Consider the following 15,563-nt stretch of genomic DNA (forward strand, 5'->3'; position numbering starts at 1 on the left):
GTCACCACATCACTGTTGTTGTTGCCAATGTAAATGCAAATAGACAGAATGCCTTGGATAATACACAGTATGCTCATGGATTTCCCATTATTGTTTGGTCCAACGGTGCAGATTTTGGACAATGCTATGCAATATGCACACTGATATATGCAATAAGTGTATATGTATATTTTATTTCTGTCAACATGGGTAACGTCAGCAATTATAATTCATTCGAAAATAAAGTAAAATGTAGCATCCACCTTGTTTTTTCTCATGTGGTGGTGTGGAATTTGAAATAGATTAACCCATAAAGACCCAAAACGCCAAAACCGTCTACTTTTTTTAAACTGTTTAATACCTATTGATCCTTTAATCCTATCAATACATGTCAATAATTGATGTAAAATACAGTTCTTCATCTTTTCATGGTCATCAGATATGACCCATTTGGACGTTCAGAGGCTCCGTAGTTACCATGGAAACACCGTCATCTTCTACAACATTGATTCCCCAGTTAAAGCCATAGAGTTGGATCAATGACAGTGGACACACTGGGTTTATGTTCAGTTAATGGCAGATTGGACTGAAAAAATGAGTTTTTCTTCAGTTTTTTTTTCTGTTTTTGATATAATTACCTTGGAATTTACTCCAAGTTTTCATGAACATTTACATATGGGGTGTCAAACCTGCGGCCCAGGGGCCAAATGTGGCCAATTTGTGAAATGCAAAAATTACACTTAAGATATTCGCAAAAATGTTAGTTCAGGTTCCACATACAGATTAGTAAAATATTATCATAATGACCTATAAATACTCACAGCTCCAATTTTTTTTCTTTGTAAATGTAAATATCTTCATGTAATTTTCCACTAAAATAAGCTATCATTTCACAAAAAATGTATATATCCTGAACAAATATGAACAACCTGAAATGTCTCAAGAGAAGTGAGTGTAATTTTACCAGTATTCTGTCTGTTATTAATGTTTTATGTCTTTGTAGATCCACTGTGGTCTGTAAGTTATAATGAACATGTGCAAATGATAAACTGAAGCAGAATATTGTTAAAATTGAACTTATTTTTCTTAAGAAATGTTAGGTTGTTCATGTTATTCACATTGTTTTAAAGGACAGTTAACAGATGTAAACATTTTCATCATGTAAGGAAAGTCTGGAGTTGACATTATTTATATATGATAGTTATTATTTTACTGGTCCCACCCATTTCAGACAAAAAAATTTGGCTGAATTTGGCCCTTGAACTAAAATGAGTTTGACACCCATGATCTACATGATCAGTGAATGAAATACAGGAAAACATCAAAAATTCATGGGAAGGAATGTTTCTAGGACCAAAATAGAGTTTGTTCGGAAAAAGGGATTCATAAAGTAGATGTCAAACTGGAAGAAAACTGTCTTTAAGCACTAAAATGTCTTATTTTGTTTTAACTTTCTGATGAAGGCTTGAAGCTGAAACACAAGGAAGTAATTTTTAAGGTCTATATATGACCGTGCCATGGAAATAAAGGCATTTTAATGTTTAAAGAGGGTGCCTTGGAGTTTTCTTACAGTTTGTCATCTACATGAAAACATATGATTTACACTGAAAAAAGCAAAATACAGAGGATAATATCATAAACAGTGATAAATGACTTATAAATGGTTAAATATAGACAGTTGGAAGAACTTGACTCAGTTCTTTTGTACCCCAGCACAGAAGGCTTAGTACTTTGACCAGACTGATCAGTGGAGGTCCTGTGGATGTACTTTGGTAAACCACTTTCACATCTTCTGGGATTGTCTCTCTTTGGCTCCATTTTGGAGTTGTGTCCATGGCCTCCTGGAGGCAGTTCTTAAGTTTAACATTTGTTTTGACTTTTAAACCATATACCTCAGTGATTTAGAAGAACTCAAGTGTACTGAGAGAGATAAATGTTTATGGAGACTATTGTTAGTAGCAAGTAAGAAGGCCCAGACCAGAAAATGGCTAAAAACAGACATACCTAGTATAGAGGGTATGCACATATGTCACTTCCCCCCTGGGCCACGCCCCTCTAAGTCAGACTGAGTGGCAAAAACCAACCTGCTCAACCTGACGGAGTATAGCAGTAAACACAGCAAGATCGGGAAAATATGAAATATGGAATTAAATTAAGGACAGTTTGACTTGACATGGATCCGTACGAGCTACCAAAGAGCAAGTGGTCCATGAACACTGACATGTGGACACAAATGGAGGATCCTGACATCCAGGGTGGAGGGGATCAGCGCTATTTTTTTTTTTTACCTGAAACAAACAAATATACATGGTTTCATTATCACCGACAACCAGGGCCCAAAACTAGGGCCCAGAACCAGCTGATCCAAAGTGCATTTACAGTAGATTACGACATTATTCTTGTAATATTATGGCTTTATTTTCGGAATATGACGACTTTAGTCTCATAACATTGTGATTCTTTTTGTATTCGACTTTATTATCATGAAATTACTTTTTTATTTTCTTATGTGGCCCTAATACGCCGTCGTAGCTTTATTCTCCAGTTCCCTGTATTTGAAAAACTGGGTTAGCCTCAGTTTCAGTTAGTTTACGAATCATGTAGGAGCACGAGGTTCAGAATCCCAAAATGAAGGCAAAAACCAGGAAAGATCTGATCATGAAACCAAGAGCTGCACTAAGAAGTAACATTAGCCAAAACAATATGTCATTTAAGGTCTGATTTGACCCAAAAATACAGCATAAATGAATGTTAGCTGACACCAAACAGGATCCACAGATCTGTTTGGTTTCCTGGATTTGTGGATCCATCTACTTCTCTTTTCTTTGTCTTTCGGTGTCTGTAAAACGATAGCTCCCACTGCTTTTCAAACCTGTTCATGCAATCAGTCGTACAACAGCTTTTCCCCATTTTTTATTCAATATTGTTCTTAAGTTTTGACAGTATTGAAGCCAACGCTGTCACTCATCTCCTTCTTTCTGCCACTCAGTGGGCGGAACCGCAGTGACTTCCACTAGCGGTGACGTCATGTACATACTTACTATAAATGACTGGACTGATGTAGTTTACAGTATATATGTTATAGAGAGAATCACATTTAAACTGAGATGTAAAATTGATATTTTTACTGAAAATTGGTCAAAATGGCTCAGTTATGTTTTAACTGTAACGCTGGATTTTGTATAATTTTAACGGACCCTCAAACTTTTACCATAAAGGAAAAACGAATGAGGGTATGTGAGTATACTGATGTATGTGTGGACTCGGTGCTGTTTGTATGTTGGACTGTCCCCCTGCTGTCTGTTTGTTCTGTTAGTGTATGTATTTGTGTTATGTTTTTCTCAAAAACAAAAATAAAACGTAAATTAAAAAAAAAAAGGTTAAATATAGAGAAAGATTAATTTGGGTACAGCCTCAGAAGTAGATGTGGGTCTTTATGGGTTAAAATCTTTATTTGCCTAAATCAATATCCCCTCTAGTCCTTGACATCCTGTGTGTATCCTATGGCCCTTTAGCATCCAAATTTACAGTGTCTCAGCAACTTAGCAACGAGACCGCCACTTACATGAAATCTTGTTTAATTTTTTACATTTTTTTTCCCCAAGTAAGACAGAACAGATGGCGTAGTGATATTCTCTTTGTGCACTAGCTGTGTTGAACCGTGCATTCATTCAAAATTCTTCACTTAATAAACTGTTAATAATCAGAAAGCAACACTAAAGAAGTGCAATATTGTTCTGCATTTGGACACTCAAGCACAACACAATGATATTTGGTCTCAGTACGAGTGTCTTATTACCCACCCAGAATAGTCTATTCAAAGTTCAAATTGCCATTCTTCAGGTCTTGTTACCGTGCTATTTTTTTAAAGTGGATCAAAAGCTTTTCTTTCTGTGGAATAAATGACTCTCTACAGAAATCCCCTCTCCACAGATAATACAAGTTTGACACATCTTATTGTTAAAAGTTGGACTGTTCTCCATTGATCTTTTATTCTGTTTCCTGGATTTGGATGTTATTCTCAGTTGGAGCAAATAGTGTAACACACTAAAGTGTCTGAGATACAGTAACTGTGAGCTGAAAAACTAAAGGGCTCTTCATCTAAACCTTTGAAGCCCTCTCAGTCTGTGCCAAGCGGAGATAGGATCAGTAGACAACCCCTACATTTTCAATTTTGTGCTATCACACACTGAAAAGATGTGTCAACAGTGGGGTCCTACAGCAAGTAAACACTGGAGTCTGACAAGCAATAACCTAGATTCAACAACTCCCCCCAGCCCTCTGCCACTAAAGGTCTGCCACTTTCATCTCATTTAGATCCAGATCTGTGGATCAAAAATGACGCCGATCCCCTTCAAAAAAACAGTGCTGAGGATGTTGTCTGGTGATGTCCTTCTGCTGTGGACCCTTAGATCAGGACTGTCAAACACATTTTAGTTCAGGGGCCACATTCAGCCCAATTTGAGCTCAAGTGGGCCGGACCAGTCAAATAATAACAGTGAAAAAAGTAAAATTATATTATGATCAGGTTTACACCTATAAAGTTTCCTTTAAAATCTGAATAACATGAACAACTTGAATTATCTTAAGAAAAACAAGTGCAGTTTAAACAATATTATACCTCAGTTTATCAGTTTATCATTTACACATGTGCATTACAATCACACAAAACATTTAGTAACGGGTAGAATATTGGTAAAATTGCATTTACTTTTCTTAAGACATTTCCGTTGGTTCATATTTGTTCAGGTTATTCACATTTTTTGTAAACGTATAGTTAACATTTTTGTGTAATTTAACTTTTTTACACCAAAAAACAAAGAGAAAATTTGGGGTTGTCATTATTTATAGGTTATTATGATAATATTTTACTGGTTCTGGCCCACTTAAAATCTAATTGAACTGTATGTGTCTATATGTGAAATCTGAAATAAAATGATTTTGACACCACTGATTGTTAATATCTTCTGTGTCATTTTTGCCTTTCACAAATTCATCCTGCAGGCCAGATTGGACCCTTTGGCGGGCCGGATTTGGCCCCCGGGCCACATGTTTGACACCTGTGCCTTAGATGATCGTGGCTGTTTCTTCAGTCTTAACCTTTCCTGTTGATAGGATGTCCAGTTTTGACTTTAAAGTAACACCATGGATCTTTTGCTCATGGGATCCCCCAAAAACAGGGGTCTCAAACATGCGGCTTGGGGACCAAAAAACAGGGAAAAAAGGGTATTGTTTTTGGTTCAGTTTGTTTCTTTGTTTGTTAACACTTTCAGGGCAAAACTACTTGTTGAATTCATACCACACTGGGTTTATAGACTGCCAGTGATCTAGATTAGATGGCATTACATTTTGGGAAAAGTAGGCCAAAGTTCAAATTTGTTAGGAATTTTCAAATTCTTTTTTTTTTCATTTGCTTATAATTGACAAAATTTCACATGTCTATAAAAACATCAGTATTGTTTCAGTTTACTTCAAACTTGGCACATATTTATAGGCAATTGATATGATGACATCAGCACACGCTTAGAGATGATGACATCAGCTGGATCGATGCCAAAATAAGATGCAATATGTGTGAGGGGCGGGGTTTGTTATGCCTGGCACCACTTGTATTGATATTGAAAGTGCTTTGATTGATTGACAGCATCACCTCCTGCAGTTAGTAACAGACAGAAAACACTGCACTCAACTGACTTTAACCCTTTCATGCATGAATTATGATAGCCTTAATAAAGATTTTTTTTTCCTGAGTGTTTTTATTCCTCTAGGCATTAAAATAACAATGCGACTGACATTTTTTTAAAACCTATTTTTCATGGAGATGCAAAATGTCCATTCAGCTGGACACCATGGATTTAATTTTTGAAGCGAAGAAATGTCTTTACTGATATACTGTGTGAAAACTATGAAATAAAAACATTTTTAATGCAGCTAATCTGATGTTTTCTCACATTTTAACATTCTCTAATACTGGTCATTACTCACCCCATGAAGGGAATATGCAAAAAAAAAAGAAAGCTTTTTGTTTAATCGATAAAAACCCAGTGCTACTTTTGTCATCATTTAAAAAAAAAAAACTGTTAATTACAGTCTAATAACAACAAGCAACTGATTTACACTCAAACATGTTAGTGCAGATCAAGTTTATGAAGAACAGCAAAGTTACAGAAATTATATGAACTGCACTGTATGGGATGATGCATGAGTGTCCACTTTGTTGACTGATATGGAACTAAAATAACAAAATCCATGAATAGAACAGCTGTAAAATAGCTGTCCACTGTAGTGAACACTGTGCATGAAAGGGTTAGAGTAACACTGTGGATCTTTGGCTCGTGGGGTCCCCATAAAGCAGGGGTCTCAAACATAAGGCTCAGGGACGAAAACCAGGGAGAAAAGGGGTATTGTTTTTGGTTCAGTTTGTTTGTTTGTTTGTTTGTTAACACTTTAGCAGCAAAACTACTCGTTGAATTCATACCACATTGGGTTTATAGATTACCAGTGACCTAGATTAGATTTCATTACATTTTGGGAAAAGCAGGTCAAAGTTCAAATTTGTTAGGATTTTTCTAAATTTTTTTTTTTTTTTTTTTTTTTTTTTCCATTTACTTATATTAGACTCTATGCACAGCCCCACTACTTCCTGAACTTCAGGTGGGTCCTTTATTTCCTGTCTTTCATCATTGGACACACTGATTAATCCAGGTGTGCCTAATTAATCAGTAGTCACAACAAGAAGTAGCAGACACACCTGGATTAATCAGTGTGTCCAATAATGAAAGACAGGAAACAAAGGACCCACCTGAAGTTCAAGAAGTAGTGGGGCTGTGCATAGAGCCCATTGGCGAAATTTCACGTCTATAAAAACATCAATATTGTTTCAATTTACTCCAAACTTGGCACATATTTAGAGGCAGTTGATATGATGACATCAGCACACACACAGACATGATGACATCAGCTGGATCGATGCCAAAATAAGCTTACAATACATGTGAGGGGCGGGGTTTGTTGTACCTGGAACCACTTGTTTTGATATTGAAAGTGCTTTGATTGATTGACAGCATCACCTCCTGCAGTTAGTAACAGACAGAAAACACTGCACTAAACTGATAAGGTAAGATAAGATAGGATAAGAAGACTTTATCCATTCCACCATGGTAAAATTACACACAATTATATACAGTCTACTCTCGTTATACCGCCAACTTCCGTTCACGGCTAAATTGGCGGTATAGCAAAAATGGCGTTACAAAACGGGTTGCGTCCATAATGTGCATGTCTTTACTATATGATGTCTATGCTGCCTCCGTTAACCCGTTCTAATTGCGTTTCTAAATAAATCTTGATTCTGTTATGTTGTAGGGGATCATTTAAAGTGGGGAAACATTTTAAGCATAATTATACCGTGTCGGGAAATGACACCCCATCATCTTGAGGCTTTGGCTTAATCCCACGTCCTCTTCCCGACATCCTGAACTACTGAGTGTTCTGCGATAAATGAACGGTGGCCGTTCCGTAGACCTACTCGTAGCTTGTCGCGATCAGCGTCTGGTGCGTTTGTTTCAGTGCATTGTTAAAATTTATGTGTACTCGATGGCAATCACGCTGGCGGTATAACGGTCGGGAAATCAATGGTATAAGTGTTGTTTGTGCATGGAACTGGGCTGGCGGATGGCGATAGGCGGAAATGGCGGTAGCTAATGGAATAATGCATTGGGGATTTTTGTGCAATGGATTTGGTCGGCGGTGAGCGAAAATGGCGGTATAACTTCGGGCGGTTTAACAAGAGTAGACTGTATATAAAAAAAGTCCTCCCTTGATTGCCAGTGATCGCTGCAGATCTGTTTTCCTGTTTTTCCTGTCCCCTGACGTCTGGTATCTCAGGACTGATACCAGGTCTGAACAGGGCCTCATGTCTAGACCTCCAGTTCTTATGTGCACTACAGTTTTAAGTTTTAACTTCGTGGTTTAGATATAATAATTCAATGCAAAGCATAACTACGTATATTTAATATTTTTTTCTTGTGGAAGACAATTTGGGGGAGACAATAAAAGGGTAAAGTGGTTTGAAGTCTTCACTGTATATTTAAGTCCACGGCAAGAAAAAAAAACTTAGAGATTCTGATCTTTCTGATTCAAATAGTGTGTGTGTGTGCTGATGTGTGCTTATTTGAATGTGGTTAAATGTCTTTGTGGGTGGCTTTGTGTGTGTGTTTGAGCAGCCTAAATACTGAAGCTTTTAACATCAAAGCTTCAAGAGGATTTAAGTGCACAGAAACTTACCAATTATATTGTAAGCGGTGTCCAGCAGGGACTGTTGATGAGCTGCCCTCAATAGAAAAGACTTTACTTTTTAAAGAAAAAAAACCCCACAAAACCTTTCATGGACTTTCTTTCTTGGATTCTTAATGAATGGTTTTCCACCACCACGCATGTGCATGTATCATGGGCCAGATCTGTGAGTCACTGGGTGTATCTGAGTTTGTGTGAGTGATTCACACAGGTCAGTGGAGTTGTTCTTGTGAATAGATGTTTCTAGACAACTGAGTTAGTTGAGTGTTTGTGGGTGAGACTAACTCTGCATGTCAACACTGTATACACACCTACTGCTGCGAAACTTAGTTCAGTGTTTGTACATGTGGACTGTCTGCACCTGGAGCTCAAAACCTGGAGCGCATTTTCATAGGAAAACTTTTCACTGTTCCGTCTGTGTTTGGATCCAGCTTTACTTTTTAATTTTAATTTTAATTTTTTTTAAATTTTTACAACTTTATCATTTTCTAAGCGTATTTTACAATGGACCGAAATGCATTAATTACACAGGTTGTTATTCCCCAATCACACCCCCCTCCCTCTTCCAGGTGGTGCCTACATAAATACAAAGCACATCCCATAAATATGTGATACTACTGCTACTACTACTACTACTACTGATAATGATGATGATGATGATGATAGTAGTAGCAGTAATCAAAAATAAATAAAGAAAAAAACTAAGAAACAAGGGGGAAAAAGGGGGATGCACTAGGGCTGCTCGATTATAGAAAAAAACAATAATCACGATTATTTTAGCAATGATTGAAATCCCGATTATTAAAAACAATTATTTGTCAACCTTAAAGTTGTTTAGTTTTTTCCTTGCAAAACAAAGAAAAGTATACTCTTTAGACATAAATAAAGCTTTTAAACACTAAAACAAAGTATGTTCACTTTTGTACGAAACAAAAAAAATGTTTGAATGCAAATAAGTGTACTGTAAATTCAAGTATGTTTCCTTTTGTAAACAAATTGTGCACTGTAATTAAACTGCAATAGACTTGCCATAGAACTGTAGCAATAAAAAAAACCTCACGTAAAGTGCAAATTATAAATTCAAGTATGTTCAGTGTAGTAGCAGCAGGTGTAAAATGATGTCTTGAAGGCAAAACATATCGTTTGTCCAGTGTGTTCACCATTTGTCTGAAGCCCCAGTTGTTAATGGTGTTAATGGAGCACATACCTTTAACCAGGGAATGGCCAATGGATTCTGTTATCTTTTGGTGTCTCTCCGATGTTGATGAGTAGGGAGTTGCAGCGTAAAGAGATTCTGAGATTGAAGATTGCATTGCGGACGAAGTTGTAGACGGAGTTGTTTTTTTTGTGTTTTGGTTTTTCATCAGATTATCATAAATGTCGCGGTGGTTAAACTTTAGATGGTTACAGAAGTTTGTTGTGTTAGCGGTCGGTGCGGACACAGCTACGAAACACTTTTTGTACGTGATGTGTTTTTGCTTTTCGTCTTCTTCATCAAACCCAAAGTGATTCCATACAATTGAATCTGACTTACCTTTTTTGTTTACCAAGCGCTTCTGCTGTGATTCTCCTGCCATTTTTCCAGATCGCTAGGTACAGCTGTCCTAGTGGGGTGGACCTGCCGACTAGCTGGCAGCTGGAGCTTAGAGGGGGGCGGGGCAGAGCAGCTCATGGTAGCTTGTGTGCACGTGAATTAAAACAACTCAAAATTAATAATCGTTTTTTCTCAATTACATAATTTTTGTAATTGTTGAGTGTAATAATCGAAATCGTAATTGAATTTCGATTAATTGCACAGCCCTAGGATACACGCATATGAAACAATCTATAGTCGCGGAAAAAATTATCATAAGTTTCCATTTTTAAGAGGTTTCTCATCATTGGAAGATAAACCACTTTTGGACGTGTGTCTCATTATTTCAGAAATGAAGGTGGTTTAACATTAACCCATAAAGATCCAGCGTTACTTTTGTGTCAGTTCCCAAATGAAATTTCCTCACGTTTTAGCCTTTCTTAAATGATTTATCTCCATTTATTATAATATTATCCTCTGCATTTTGTGTGGTTTTTTTCAGTGAAAATCAGGTATTTTCCTGTATTTAATTTACGGACCATGTAGATGTTCATTAAAGCTCAGATTAAAGTTGAGGGTTATTGTATCAGAAACAGAAAAAACTGAGGAGTCCAATCTGTCGTTAACCGAACATAAACCCAGTGTGTCCATCCACTGTCACTGATCCAATTCCATGGGTTTTACTGGTGAATCAATGTTGTAGAAGATGACGGTTTTTCCACGGTAACTATGGAGCCTCTGATCGTCCAAATGGGTCATATCTGATGACCATGAAAAGATGAAGAACTGTATTTTACACCAATTATTGACATGGATTGATAGGATTAGTGGATCAACAGGTATTAAACAGTTTAGATCAGTAGATGGTTTGTGTCACCAGTGGATATGTGGGCCTCTATGGGTAAAAAAAAAAAAAAAAATCACACAAATGCTGCATCAAAGCATTTTTTCAGTACCTGGCAACCTGTTCTGAATCATATAAAAGAGGGAGATCCCTCTCTTATTCCAGAATATGAGTCTGTGACTAATATCTGGGTTCCTTATTTTATTATTATTGTCAGTTATCTTTTTTATGGTGCAGTAGGGTGGGAATGTTCATAAGGTTTGGGTATAAAAACAACAACAACAAAACAAAAACAGTGACTGTATTATGCTTTTCTGGATGACTCAATATGTAATAAAAACACTTTGGACAAAAAAAAATACTGCATCAAAACATTGTGTCATTTAATTGTTTTATTTTATAGCAGAGGATTGGTGGGATTTCAGGGATATACCCTGGTTGTTGGCGTAAGCCTCATTATGTTATTGGCTCAAACATGTTTTACATAATTGGACTCTTTCACATTTAAAATGGCCAAAATGATTATCTTATCGGCACATTATTGGTTTCTACACTGTATGTTAATGCAGTCCTGTTCAAATTATCATTATTTTTTTGCACCTACAAAGAAGATAAAGGAAACACCTGCATATTGCCAGCTTAGGGTGGTACTTTGTTCTTATTTGCTTCATTTAACTAATTATACTCCTAGCAAAAATGATCATTTTCTAAACCATGTGATTGGCCGAAGTGAATAAAATATCCCAAAAATCTAAGCAGCAATGTCAGCTTGAAAAATGAAATGTGAATCTCATGCTCCTGCCCTGATATTCCATCAAGAGAAAAAGGGGATTTTCCAGCACTGTGAAGATATTCACCTTATACCTCCCTCTTCAATGTAATATTTCATATTTCATATGCTGTTGGCAGATGAACCAGAGGTTGCACATTTAAATAATAATCTTGTTTATGTGTTTTTCCTTTCTTCCTTTTTTTTTCCCAGTTCCTCCCAAGATATATGACATTTCTTCTGACATCAATGTAAATGAGGGCAGCAACGTGTCACTCATCTGTACAGCCAGTGGGAAACCTGAGCCAGCCATTTCCTGGAGACACATAACCCCATTAGGTGAGTTCACTTCACCTTTCACATGCCTATGCTAATGAATGGATGGACAGATGGATGGATGGATGGATGAACAGACAGAGGAAATGAGAGAGCATGAGCAGGATCAATAGGTGCTAGACTGAGGGAGTATGAGGGTAGTTATGTTACAAATTAGGAAATGGGGGGTTGAGATAGGTGTAAGAGTTCTTTGTGATTGCATGGAAGAAAAGGATGGATGTGATCGTGAAAGCAGGCGAACGTACGATAATGAAGAAAAAAGACCCAAGTATTGATTATGTTCTGAATGGTGACCCTTGTACTGGTTCAGTTTGGAATGAATGAAGGAATTTATTTTGGTTTGTACATCAGTCTTTGCACTTAGTACAATAATTATAATAAACATAAAAACCAAAAAAGGAGTAGGTTAGAAGCAGAAGCTTTTTTTTTTTTTTGCCTATCCTTTTCACCTCATCCACTGCTTACATTAACTCTTTAAGTGCCAGACAGTTAAGGGGCTAATACGCCTTAAAAGTGCCACAGAATTTGGCCGTTTTTCAGTATTTCGCGTCGTTTTTATAATATTTGAAGAATCCTGCAGGAAACCGCTCGGTAACATCCGACCGATTGCTGATTAGATCCAAAACGCACCGGACACAGCCGATTCATTATTGATCGTAATTTGCATAATTTATAATAATAATAATAATAATAATAATAATAATAATAATAATCTTTATTTATATAGTACTTTTCATACATTAAAAACTGTAGCACAAAGTGCTTTACATATCAGTTTAAAAATCAGTACCACCCCCCACCCACACCCACCCACTCACCCGCACACACACACATATACATGCAAACCCACATATACATGCAAACCCACAAGCTCACACATACTTAAGAAGACTGACTGAGCACGGGTAGACCAGAACAAAAATGTACAAGTAAAAGTAAAACATCAATTTAGGAGGCGCTGTCTCAGGGAGCCATCCGCACCAGGAGGCAGCCGCCGACCCCGGCGACCAGGCACCAGCAACACAGCCCCGCATCCCAACTAGTGGGAGAGGGCCAACTGGGACCCCCACCCACCAGAAAGGAGTGGACCCCAGTGAGAGAAGGCGCCACAGCCCCCAGAGTCCACAGCCGCCCCCCGGCATGGAGGGCTCCCTCTGATGAAACACCGGAGAATAAGAAACATTAAAAAGATATGAAAATATTATTCAGTCGCGTGACCTCAAATTCCCGTCTGCTTGGTCTCAAAAGGGGGACACAGAAAGAACGTCATCGAAATGTGAGAAAGAAATGGGGGTGGATGGTTTGTTTGTACACAAATGTGGCGTGTTCTCCAAAGCCGATCTGATCGGCCCGTGGCACTTTACAGGTTGTTTTCGTAAGCCGATTTAATCGGCCCATGGCACTGAAAGTGTTAAATTAAATGTGTTCAGCATCGAGCATTCACACCATAAAAAAAATAAAATAAATCAACAACAAAAACATCTGCCAGCTCAATTCAATATTCCTACACAATTTTAAACATAACCTCCTAAGACCCAGCAGTGCATTTTTGTCCTCTGTAGTGGATAAAAGTTTCACAGCTTTACTTTAAAATAAAAAATGACATAATGTCCACTGAAAAGGACATTAACCTCCTCAGACCCAGGAAATGTCAGCAAAGTACAAGCTTTTTTTGTTTTTTTATTTTAATAAGTGCCTATATTGGAAACATCATGATGCAACAGTTTTTTCAGATGCAGTTTTTAAAATTTTTATGGAATGTCCTTTGTGGTTTTCTTTTCTTTTGTTTTTAGCTTACCGGCTGACAGGCTGTAAGCTATTGTTGTCATGCGGCGTCCGTCGTCGTCGTCTGTCGTCCGTTACAAAAATTTCAATCTTCTTCTTCTCCGAAACTACAATTCCAACTTCAAACTTGGTATACAACTTCTTTATGATGATGTCAACAAAAGTTAGTGAAATTATTTGAATCCGGATCTGATTCTGGATTTGGTGCCACTTCGAAAAATGTCCCCATTATAAGAGATAGGAAGTGGATCGATCCAATAACTCAGTAAATATAAATGATATCCAGTGTAAATTTCCACAGTCCAGCCCTGATGGGGAGATGACTAAAACATAATGTCCACATGCTGATCAGGATCTTCTTCTGGATCCGGGAATTTACGGAAAATTTAACATGGGCTCTTATGGGGAAATTATTTCAATCGTCTTTTTCTCCCAAACTCCAGTTCTGATTGACTTCAAACTTGGTATACAGCTTCTGTATGATGATGTCAACGCAAGGTATTGAAATTATTTTGATCTGGATCTGATTCTGGATTTGGTGACACTTTGAAAAATGTTCCCATTATAAGAAATAGGATGTGGATTGAATTGGAAAGTATCAATGATATCAAGTTGGAATTTGAATTTTTTACAGATCTGATTGGAATGTGACCAAAACATGGGCTATTTCTGTAATAGAATAAATACACAGAACTGGGTGATAATAAATGGCATCTGGATACATTTCCCAAAGCTTTGAATTTGGCCGGTAAGCTACAGGGCCATTGGTCCTATTTTTTGTGTAAAGTTGTGAAACTCTTGTCCATAAATGTGGACAGAAAACCCATAACTGGGTCTTAGGTGGTTATATTAAAACAAAAATAAAAAATGTATCTGAAAAAACTGTTGCATCATGCTGTTTCCAATTAAGGCAATAGTTTAATGTAAAATGGTGAAAATGTTTACTTACTGGGTGTCAGGAGGTTTAGACTTTTTTTTTTTACTTTGCCAAAGGAGTGAACAACTTAAACGCATCATCAGGTCCATTCCATACTTTCACACCCTCAGCCCCAGTCCATCTAGACTTCACATTTGTCCTCACTTTAGTCCATTCACAAATATGAAGATCTCTGAAATTATAATTACTCTCTCATAATTCTAACAAATCGTAAATGGTATTTGCCACAATGCTATTTGTATCCCTCATCTTCCATATACCTATTTAGAAATAAACCTGGATCTAACTGTAATCGCGTTTCCATTGGACATCTATGCAAACCTTTACCGATATTTACTAAATGTCGAAAAAACACAAGTGCAGAATGTCGTTTTTTCCATTAAATCACAAATATGATGATTAGTTTCTTTTTTCTGGTAGATGTCAGTCGAAGTCATTCCATAAACATGAACATAAATAATCGGACTTTTTGGCGTACCGTTAGAAGATCTCCCTCTACACAGGCCACAATTAAATAGTACTGCCTACTCCTCCCTTTTAGCGCAGCGACTCATTCTTTTAAACTGGAAGAATGACAAACCCCCTCCTTTGGCAGATGGATATATGATGTCATGTTTTTGCTTAAAATTGAAAAGATTAGATACACACTGAATGGATCGATGGAGGGAAGTTTAATGTGGTATGGCATCCTTGTATTCCTTATGTACAACAGCTGACAATGCACCTTGACTCTGGATAATGTGTGCTGTGTACAAAGTAGAACATAGTGGAACCCTTTAATTAAAAAAAAAAAAAAAAAAAAAAAAAAAAAATATATATATATATATATATATATATATATATATATATATATATATATATATTTTATTTTATTTTATTTATTTTTTTTTTTTTGTGGTGTCTTATACCTCTGTTATATGTCTCGGTGTTTATCTTACTTTTTGTATGTTTGAAAGACTGAATATGAAAAAAATACATTGTTTAAAAACATAAACATAAATATGTGTTATTTTGAATCTAGAATGCTCGTTACCCCTCTATCTTG

General features: G+C 36.9%; 1 protein-coding gene across 1 annotated transcript in view; it reads left to right on the forward strand.

Annotated features, from left to right (window-relative positions):
* The window catches only part of negr1 (neuronal growth regulator 1), a 385,618-nt gene that overhangs the window by 163,465 nt on the left and 206,590 nt on the right, over positions 1-15,563 (forward strand). Inside the window, exon 3 of the mRNA XM_030132384.1 lies at positions 11,674-11,799. Coding sequence (XP_029988244.1) covers positions 11,674-11,799 — 126 coding nt within the window. The remainder of the gene's footprint in view (positions 1-11,673; positions 11,800-15,563) is intronic.

Source organism: Sphaeramia orbicularis, chromosome 4 (genome assembly GCF_902148855.1).
Source record: "Sphaeramia orbicularis chromosome 4, fSphaOr1.1, whole genome shotgun sequence".
Classification (NCBI taxonomy): Eukaryota; Metazoa; Chordata; class Actinopteri; order Kurtiformes; family Apogonidae; genus Sphaeramia; species Sphaeramia orbicularis.